Raw genomic sequence first — 10,321 nt, 5'->3', positions numbered from 1 at the left:
ACCAAACACCATCCATAACCATTTCTTTTAGTTAGATAATTAGTTAGTTGCTAGTTAGTTTATTTTTCACTTTAATTTTTGTTTTTCCTTATAAGTGTTGGATTATTCATCTTGTTTACTATGTATTGCTGCTGAGTATTAAATGGGATGTTATCTTGACATCATTATGTTTATACTCATTGTTGGATTCTTTGATTGAGGTTATAAATTGCTACTTGGTTTTGGATTTTTCATGCTTGACCTTTCTGAGTACCAAGTGAATGAGAATTACCTTCAAGTTTGTAAATCTTTTTGAATTGCATGATTTGGCCACCATGTGATTTGAATTCTTTTCTTCGATTAGGCAATTTCTTGATGGATATTGTGCATTTATCTTAATGCATTGTGTTTCATGATCATATGCATCCATATGTTTTTGCCTTGAATGTTTTCATGCTTCTTTATCACTTGTTTGGTTGACTTAACCCACAAGTTTAAAGTATCTCAAGCACATTAGGATGAGTGAAGTGCATGCTTCTTTTGTGACATCGCTTTTTATGCTAGTGTGTGTTCTAAACTGTGCGCAATTTAGAATTCACACACCTATTTGTCATTAATGTCACACTAATTCACTCACTCAATTCTAGTGATTTACTTCATACCAACAATGTCTGCTTCCTTGCTTTTGTATTTTCTCATCTTACGGTGTTACTTTCTATTTTTCATGAACGATGCACCACAAGCAACCATGGAAGTGGAAAAAGAACACGCATCACCGGTTGACCTACCAGTTGAAGGTAGCAACTCGGAAAGTCATCGTACCCCCTTGCTCATCTTTGAATGCACTGAGGACGGTGCAAACTTTTAAGTGTGGGGAGGTCGTCCGACCATTCGGCGCTTTTGGGTGACAAATTTCTAATCCCAACACCTTTTGCATTTCATTTCATTTCTTAGGTCTTTTTAGGAATTTTTTACTGCATTTTCTTATTTTTGCATAAGTATACATAATAAGCTTAGTCAAAATAATGAAATTTTTCGAGGAAATTATCTATAGGGCATTGACATTCCAATTGATTTGAGTAAAAATTTTCATCGAACTTGCTTGAATTATATATATATATATATATATATATATATTATGGAACATGTTTTGAGCTAAGAACACACAAGCTTGTGGGTTTTGAGCCTAATTGCGTGGTTACATCATATAACCACTTATTTCCATTCTTGTGTGCATTGTTCTCTTTCTATGATTGTAATCTTTGATTTGTTTGATTCTTTATGTCCATTATTTTGTGTATTCATAAATTTATATGATTGAGGCCATCATTTCATTTAGCTCACTTACCCAAATAGCCTTATCTTTTATCTTCCATTGTTAGTCAATTTGAGCTTACGATTAACCCATTTTGTTCTTAAATTTAGTACATTACAAGCCGTAAAGTGAAAAATAATAAATGTCCTTATTTGGATCTTTGATTAGCTTAGGCTAGTGTGTGTGTGTGTCATTCAAGTGCGGGGGAACTTGGGACATTGGTTGGGAAAAGGGTAGTTTGTGTTTCTATTGTAAACATTAGAAATTGGGTACATGCTCATGTGTTAATTAAATGCAAAACCGTATGCATCGATGCTTTTTCACATACTTTATTACAAAAGAAAAAGAAAACAAAAAGAAAAAAATGAGAAAATAAAAAGAAAAAAATATATATGAAAAAAATAGAGAGAGAAAGAAAAAGAAAAAGAAAGAAATAAAAGGGGGACAAAATGCCCCAAAGTGAAGCAATAACAATCAATACATATGAGTTGTGAAATAAAAAGGAAATGCATACTGAAAAAAGTGAGGAATGGGTAGTTAGGTTAGCTTTGAAATTGTATAGGATATCATAGGTTAGCTGGGAAGTCTAAGCTTATCAAGGATTCAAATTTCAAGTCCACTTGACCAAATATGCATCCTACCTTGACCCTAGCCCCATTACAACCTATGAAAAGATCTCATGATAATTGTATGCATGCACGAAATAAATGTTGATTGTTAGATGAAAAACAAATCTTGAAAAGCATGATTAGGAGAGAATTGAGTGGATCGACCCTAAACGCTTGAGTGACTAGAGTACAAACACTTCCGGTGAGGGTTCGATTGCTCAATTACATGCCTCCACCTATGATAATCTCTTCTTGCAAGTTTATAAAAATATTTAATAACTCGATTCAATTGTGGATTTGATTTGATTGCTACGCCTTAGCCCTTGTGCATATATATGTTCTCTTGGGAAATGATTTATTTTGACCAAGCAATTGCATTCATTTAGGTAGGTTGCATTTAGTTAATTTACAATGAATAAATGTTGATACCTTTTGTTTCCTTCCTGGTTTAAGCATGAGGACATGTTTGGTTTAAGTGTGGGGAGATTTGATGCACCGCTATTTGGTAGTGCATCCTATGTTGATTTTAGGGGATTTAATAACTATTTACCCACATTTATTCAATGAAATAGCATGGTTTCATGACTGTCTCCTAATTTGTGCTTAAGTGTGAAAACATGCTTTTTAGGCCCTTAATTGTTAATTTTGATTCACCTTTGATTCCACAAGATGCCTTGATATGTTTGTTAGTAAATTCAGGATGGAAAGGCTAGGAATGGATCAAAGGAATGAAGAGAAAAGCATGTAAAATAGAGAAATCATGGAAAAACAAGGATTGGGAGAAATTCACTCCACGTACACACGCAACAGACGCGCACGCGTGAAACGATGGGTCGCATGGCAACGCGTACACGCACATGACACGCACGCGTGGATAGAAATTTGTCAAGCGACGCGTACGCGTACGCTTCGGTGTTCGCACGTGACCCACTAAAAGTGAATCCACTGGCGGCGATTTCAGGGCTTCCCAGGTGGTGCACGAATTGTAAATCACACTTTTCACAACTCTTACCTCTAACCAGCAAGTGCACTGGGTCGTCCAAGTAATACCTTACGTGAGTAAGGGTCGATCCCACGGAGATTGTCGGCTTGAAGCAAGCTATGGTTATTTTGTAATTCTTAGTCAGGAGATCAATGATAAGGGTGATTATATTTATGAAGAGTAAAAAGCATAAATTAAATAGTACTTATTATGCAGTAATGGAGAATATGTTGGAGTTTTGGAGATGCTTTATCTTCTGAATCTCTGCTTTCCCCCTGTCTTCTTCTTCACGCACGCAAGGTTCCTCCTATGGCAAGCTGTGTGTTGGTGGATCACCGTTGTCAATGGCTACCATCCGTCCTCTCAGTGAAAATGGTCCAGGTGCGCTGTCACCACACGGCTAATCATCTGTCGGTTCTCGATCATGTCAGAATAGGATCTATTGATCCTTTTGCGTCTGTCACTATGCCCAACACTCGCGAGTTTGAAGCTCGTCACAGTCATTCAATCCTTGAATCCTACTCAGAATACCATAGACAAGATTTAGACTTTCCAGATTCTCAAGAATGCTGCCAATGGATTATAGCTTATTCCACGAAGATTCTGATTAAGGAATCCAAGAGATACTCATTCAATCGTAGGTAGAACGGAGGTGGTTGTCAGGCACGCGTTCATAGGTTGAGAATGGTGATGAGTGTCACGGATCATTATGTTCTTTATATTGAAGTGCGAATAAATATCTTAGACAGAAACAAGCGTGTTTGAATAGAAAACAGAAATAATTGCATTAATCCATCGAGACACAGCAGAGCTCCTCACCCCCAACAATGGCGTTTAGAGACTCATGCCGTCAAAGAGTACAAAGTTCAGATCTAAAAATGTCATGAGGTACAGAATAGATCTCTAAAAGTTGTTTAAATACTAAACTAGTAACCTAGGTTTACAGAAAAGTGAGTAAACTATGATAGATAGTGCATAAATCCACTTTTGAGGCCCACTTGGTGTGTGCTGGGGCTGAGACTTGAGCTTTACACGTATCTAGGCTGTTTTTGGAGTTAAACACCAGGTTGTAACCTGTTTTGGGCGTTTAACTCCAACTTGTAACCTGTTTCTGGCGTTTAATGCCAGAATAGGGCAGAGAACTAGCATTGAACGCCAATTTGCATCATCTAAACTTGGGCAAAATATGGACTTTTATATATTGCTGGAAAGCCCTGGATGTCAACTTTCTAATGCAATTAAGAGCGCGCCATTTGGACTCTTGTAGCTCCAGAAAATCCACTTTGAGTGCAGGGAGGTCAGAATCCAACAGCATCTGCAGTCCTTTTTCAGCCTCTGAATCAGATTTTTGCTCAGGTCCCTCAATTTCAGCCAGAAAATACCTGAAATCACAGAAAAATACACAAACTCATAGTAAAATCCAGAAATGTGATTTTTATTTAAAAACTGATAAAAATATTCTAAAAACTAATCAAATCATACTAAAAACTATGTAAAAATAATGCCAAAAAGCGTATAAATTATCCGCTCATTACCAGGCTCAAATCCAACTCATCTCTGATGCTATTTAAGCCAAGGACTAAAGGAGAATCACAACTTTGGAACATATTAGATTAGTTTAGTCTACTTTTGGAGGGAAAGTTAGTTTCTAGAGAGAGAAGTTCTCTCTTCTCTCTAGAATTAGGGTTAGGTTAGGTTAGAATTTCTTAGATCTAGATCTACTTCTTCTCTTGCTTCAATTTTCCTTTTGCTTTATGAATTCTTATGTAGATCTATATTTCTCTTTCAATGCAATTTATGAATTCCATGTCTTTTCATGTTTGATTTGGTTTTCTATTATTGATCTTTTGCCATTGTAGTTAGATCTCTCTTTAATTCTTGAAATTCATGTGTTTACCTTTATTGCCTTTTATGTGTTTGATGAAATGCCTCTTTTAGTTATGAGTTAGCTTTTGTTCCTCTTGGCCTAGGTAGAGTAATTGGTGACTCTTGAGTTATCAAACTCCTTTGTTGATTGATAATTAGAAGTTGCTAATTAACTTGAATGCCACTAAAGCTAGTCTTTCATCATGATTAGGCTAGGACTTGTGGAATCAAGTTAATTCATCCACTTGATTTTTCTTCATTGTTAGAGGTTAACTAAGTGGAACTACAAGAAAAACACCCATTAAACCACACTTTTTTTAAGCTACATTTGAAAAGCGTAGCCTATTTCTAGAATAGGCTACGCTTTTTCGCAGGGTGCCCCTTTATAAGAGAATAGGAAACACTATTGAGGCATCACTTCAACAGTGTCTCCTTAGATATTTTAAATATCACTTATAAAGCGTAGTCATATCTGAATAGCTATGGAGACACTTTTTACACCAAAGAGAGCACTTTTAAAAAGTAACCCATTTATTATGTTTTGGGTGGGCTTCTAAAATGCTGTCTAATCTATGTAAGACTACTAAATCCCTCAACACTTAGTATTTTTTTTTTCATTTTCACCATACTATCACCAACACAAAACGTAACTTCAGAAGTGCTTTACTCGAGAACCCCAACTCGTCACCACCAACACTTCGTCACCTATCTCATCAAACCCCAAATACGTTCTACCATCGCACCATCCACTCGAAAACCACGGTGTCGCCAATAATTAAACCCCAAATACGCTTTTCCGCCGTCGTCGTCGAATGCCAGCGAGAGAGAGAGAGAGAGAGAGCTCGAGAAAAAGAGAAAATGCAATGGAGGAGAGAAGAAAGGGGTGCTCTGTCGCCGCTGAAGCTCCACCGCCGCTGCTAGGGCTCCACCAACACAAATACGTTCTTTCAAGGGAGGCATTGACACAGCTCTCCAAAGCACACTTAGGGAATTTTTTTGCCTTCCCTCCAAAGCACACTGATCAGATCGCGCCCTCACTTTTGATTCACCATCAGAGAAAACTTTCGTGCCCTCACCTCTCACACTCACCACTCACCATCCCCACTCACTGTCCCCACTCACCGTCGCTCCTTCCCCACTCAGCACTCACCACTCACGACTTCGCCACTCACCGTCAGCTGTGCCCTCCTACATTGATCGTCAATTGTGCCCTCCTGGATTGATCGTTAGTTGCGTCCTCACCATCGTCGTCTCTGGCCTCAGCTCATCCTCTCTGCGATCAGCTCGTCTCTCTGCACTCACATAGTCGAGAAGGTATCTATAGATTTCTGTATAGTTCTGAAATTTGGGTGGTTAGGGTTCTAATTTTAGGGTTTTTAATTTGGAGATTTTTATCTAGTTTATATACAATTGTGAATTGTGATTTGATGAGCAACCCATGTATTGTTGATGAACATACATGCTATTTATTTATTTCCATCTGCGTCTACTCGTTCTTTTTGCCTCTGCGCTTTCTGGTTCTATTTTCTCCTTTGAATCTGCCACTGCTTATGCAATCTGATGATGAACATTTTTTTAATGGTTGAGTATATTGCTAAATTTATTTCTTTAATCACTAGGTGCTGTGTTAAGGAAGAAACAAATTTTTTCTGCAACCCAGCATGTTTAAGGAGAGTCGCAAGCTTCTGCTAGGTCCATACGTCTTTGTTGTATGCTATAATTGCTAGTGCTTCCTCTAATGAACTTGTATTCTATAGTTGGAAAATAATTAATGTTTTTCATATGTAAGGCTATGTTCACACTGCAAGAGCAACTGTTGTTCATTAATTCTGCCATCTTGGCTCTTTCTGTTTTCTTGGTGGTGGTTCTGTGGTACGTTTTACTTTGAATCTCTTTGTTTTGAATTTTTCTGTTTCTAACAAAAAAGATATGATTATTATGATATCATGTAAGGATAGTATACAACACTTAAGCCAATTAGAAAAAAGTTTATGAAGGCTGTGATTAGTAAGTATTGTATGATGAATCTAGTTGTTCTTGATTTTAGAATTCAATAGAGCATTATTGGTCATTGGAATGATTAATAGAAAGTTGATTAAACTGGGTCTAATATGTTATTGATCATGAATTTTCCTTGTATAACTTGTTAAAGCAAATACTGTTACCATGCCAAATGATTTAACATTACTCTAGTGTGCAACTACAATGTCATGTTCTTATATATATGCAGGTTTCACAAGATGTTCCAAAGTACACAATGGTAGCCGGAGAAAGAGCGGAGCTTCGGGGTCTAAATTTAGTGGGCCTGACTCGACGTGGATTCAGCACTGCAGAGGTTATACTAACAAAAATTTTAAAATTAGTCGTCTTTGATTGTTTTTCATTGCAACTAAACTTCTCTCTTGTTTAATTATCCAAATCAGGAGCCTTAAAGCAGCCTATCGGAAGATATTCATGCATGCTGTGGCTGCTGGGTTAAGGGGTTGTTGGTTTATGGACTACTCTGATTTCCTGAAATTGTTGATTTCTATTGTTGTTTGGTGCACTACTTATATTGCTATTGTATTTCTTGATTCCTTTCCGTCCGTTAATTGTCCTACAGCTTCCTGAGCTTCAGAGAGGTTAGGGGAGATTGCTTGAGTTACAAATGGTGTATTTTAGAGAAGAGGAAGAACAAAGAAAACTTTAGCAGAAATTATTAGAAGAGATTTAAAAATGAATGGGATAAACACAAAGATGACTTATGACATGGCACAATAGCATTGGTTGTTTCATGTATCTAACTCTAGTTATTGTTATTGTCTTTGTTGTTTTGTGTATTGTCTAATCTTTGTAAGCTATCTGCACCTAGTGGGACAAGATTATTAAACTTTGTTTGAAAATTTCTTTCTTTTAATTTTGCTTTTTTAAAAGTGGGTTCTTGTAGCTGTGAATCTATTAATATTTTAAAAGTTAAAGCGTATGTATTGTTTGTTTGGAGAATAATTTTTGTTATTCGGTTTAATCTGATGTCACTTTGATTTTTTTGTTTCTGTAGTGAACTGGCCGAGGATCATGATGCGGAACAGGCCAAGGATTTGCTTCGGTGCTTCAACGTGTGTTATATGATTGACATTGGATTACTCGATTTTCTCTGACTTGAAATTCTCTTGTTGATATTTTTGTGATCTTTGTTTCAGGAAAGTGCCATGAATGGCAGGCACAAGGTTGAGAAAAAAGGTTTAATATGTTACTCCTCTTGATTTTGAAGTTTTTTTTATCCCAGTTTCTTCAACTTTTTGTATTTTAAGCCTTCATTTCCTGCTTCCATCATGTTAAGATGTGTTTGATTGTTTTGTTCTCATCATGAAAACCAGTTCTGCTTTTCTATGAATTTGTTAAGAAACTGACAGTCCACGCAATTGTTTCAATCATTTAAATTGATAATGCTGGATTTACTTATAAAATAAACATGAAGACTAACATTGTAATCTGTACCAGAAGTTGTAGAGAGACATTTATTCATGTAGCAGAGTCAATGTTGCTACTCCTGTACTTCATTATCTTTGTATGGGATTATGTGTTTATTCGATAGGGAATAGAAATTATAGAATATATTTGCAAATTTTGTTGTTGCAATGTTGCTAGTCCTGTTTCTTACATAGTACTGCTAGTTTTTCTAGTGCTATTTTTGAAACTGCCTTTGTTATTGCTGTTTCTTAATTTTATTACTTGCAAAGGGAGCAATGGACAATTCTCATCACAATTGATAAGGATAGTTAGGATAGGACTTCTGGTTCTCATACCTTGCCAAGAGCTTTTCTAGTTGTTAGTTTATTTCTTTTGCCATTTACATCTCTTGTCTCTTAATTCAAAAACCCCAAAACATACTCCATAGCCAATAACAAGAACACTTTATTGTAATTCCTAGAGAGAACGACCTGAGGTTTGAATACTTCGATTATTATTTTTAGGGATTTGTACATGTGACAAACAAATTTTTGTATGAAAGGATTATTGTAGGTTTAGAAACTATACTTGCAACGAGATTTTATTTGTGAAATTCTAAACCGTAAAAAATCCATTCACCAAACAGCGACAAAAATGCTTTTCGAAATGAAACGCTTACCAAGCCAAAGGATTCAGTGGCGGTCTCCGGCGGCGGAGGCAAGGCACAGCAACACCCAGCTCCTCCTCCTTCCACGTGATCCTGACAACGGCTGTAGCAACATGCAGTGACTATAGTGTTCCCAGAATTAAAAAAGGACAGAATCTAATAAAAAGACCCTCACCGATAGTGGATCCCAGTGACGCAGCGGCATTCTCCGGCGGCAGGAGCTTGGCGGCAGGAGCTTGGCAGCGCACCTCGAGCAGTAGCAACGAGGCTCACGACTGTGGTTGGGCGCAGTGGCAGAGGCAGCTCCGCGACGGCTCTTCTCCCCCAACGCAGCTCTCTCCTTCTCGCGAGAATGCTGGCAACGTTGGCGGCATGCAGACCGATGGCGACTCCCCACGGACGGCTACTGGGTGGCGCGATTCCTTCCTCCATCGCAGTCCTCTCCCTCGCCTCAGATCTGGTCTACGACGGTGATGGCTTCACAGACAGTAGCGGCGGCCTTCCTCCTATTTTGGATGGCGATGCAGCACAGCGGCGAGGAGCTGGCACGGTGGCAGGGCGTGCCTAGCTGGCGAGCTCCTCCTTTCTCGGCGCTCTCTTCCTCTCTCTCGGATTTCCCTCTTCTTCCTCCCCTTTCCTTCTTTCTTTCTTGGCTGTGTTATGTTTGTGTTTAGTGTGTGCGTGTGTATCTGTGACCGTGAGTGAGTGAGGATGAGGGCAGCGTGTGTGTGGGTTAGAGTGGAGGGAAAGTGAGTGAGTGTGTAAGTGTGTTAGGATTTTCGGTGTTGTGGGTTAGTTTAGGTATTTTTATTAAAAATAGGTGGAGTAGTATAATTTTTTTTATGAAATAAATAAAAAGTAGGATAATAATAAAAATCAAAAACTCTAAATAATAAATAAAAATTTACTCAACCTATATATAAAAATCTCTAAAAATATAATAAATCATAAATAATTTATTAATAATTTTTTAAAATTTGGGCCTTACACAAGACTAATGCTCAATTCTTCATTGTGAATATGGCTAGTACTAAGAAATAACACCAACCACATATAAAATCTAGTGAAGAACAAAAGACAAATAAAAAGGAAAAAGCAAGTTTAGCTTCTTTATAAAACGTGGCGAGGAACTTCAAAACTATAAAGAAACTAAAAATACAAAGAAATGATAAATTCTAATAAGATAAATTTACTATAACTACCAAGTTAAGAACATTTGAAAAATAATCAAATTCTAAAAATATTCAATCAGCATAGCTAAAGATTATTTATTTATTTGAAAGATAATCTCACAAAAAGTGATCGAGCTCAAATAACAAGAAGTATCACTTAAATAAGACAATTAGAAGTGTTTATGGTACGGTTTTTCTATAAAATAAATTGAAACTACACTAAATTATTTTAAATGTTAAAATAATTTAAAAACTCACCAACACACTTTTTAACATAGAAAATTGGTTTAAAATCATTTTACA

General features: G+C 37.0%; 1 protein-coding gene and 1 long non-coding RNA gene across 3 annotated transcripts; both read left to right on the top strand.

Annotated features, from left to right (window-relative positions):
- LOC110267762 (probable acyl-[acyl-carrier-protein]--UDP-N-acetylglucosamine O-acyltransferase, mitochondrial) lies at positions 6,297 to 7,385 on the top strand. Of its 2 annotated transcripts, XM_021113561.1 has the most exons (3): positions 6,297 to 6,331; positions 6,981 to 7,085; positions 7,169 to 7,385. In XM_021113561.1, exons 1-3 carry the CDS (start codon positions 6,311 to 6,313, stop codon positions 7,358 to 7,360), a joined length of 318 nt encoding a protein of 105 aa, XP_020969220.1. In that variant the 5' UTR covers positions 6,297 to 6,310; the 3' UTR covers positions 7,361 to 7,385. The 2 variants fall into 2 exon arrangements, 1 of the variants encoding a protein (XP_020969220.1); XR_002355671.1 differs by lacking the exons at positions 6,297 to 6,331; positions 7,169 to 7,385 and adding an exon at positions 6,559 to 6,622 and having other exon boundaries at positions 6,981 to 7,161.
- LOC110267764 lies at positions 7,697 to 7,961 on the top strand. Its single transcript, XR_002355672.1, has 3 exons — positions 7,697 to 7,709; positions 7,788 to 7,845; positions 7,930 to 7,961. It is a non-coding gene; the product is annotated as an uncharacterized LOC110267764 (long non-coding RNA).

The sequence above is a fragment of the Arachis ipaensis genome, chromosome B02 (assembly GCF_000816755.2).
Source record: "Arachis ipaensis cultivar K30076 chromosome B02, Araip1.1, whole genome shotgun sequence".
NCBI classification, from domain to species: Eukaryota; Viridiplantae; Streptophyta; class Magnoliopsida; order Fabales; family Fabaceae; genus Arachis; species Arachis ipaensis.
The sequence above is the reverse complement of the archived record's forward strand: the minus strand, read 5'-3'. Positions and strand labels throughout refer to the sequence as shown.

Excerpts from the sequence above, each read along its gene's own strand:
- LOC110267762 (XM_021113561.1), top strand. The coding sequence starts at position 6,311 with ATGATGAACATTTTTTTAATG. Across the intron at positions 6,332-6,980 it reads TGATGAACATTTTTTTAATG|GTTTCACAAGATGTTCCAAA; the intron begins GTTGAGTATATT and ends ATATATATGCAG. Across the intron at positions 7,086-7,168 it reads GTGGATTCAGCACTGCAGAG|ATCAGGAGCCTTAAAGCAGC; the intron begins GTTATACTAACA and ends TTAATTATCCAA.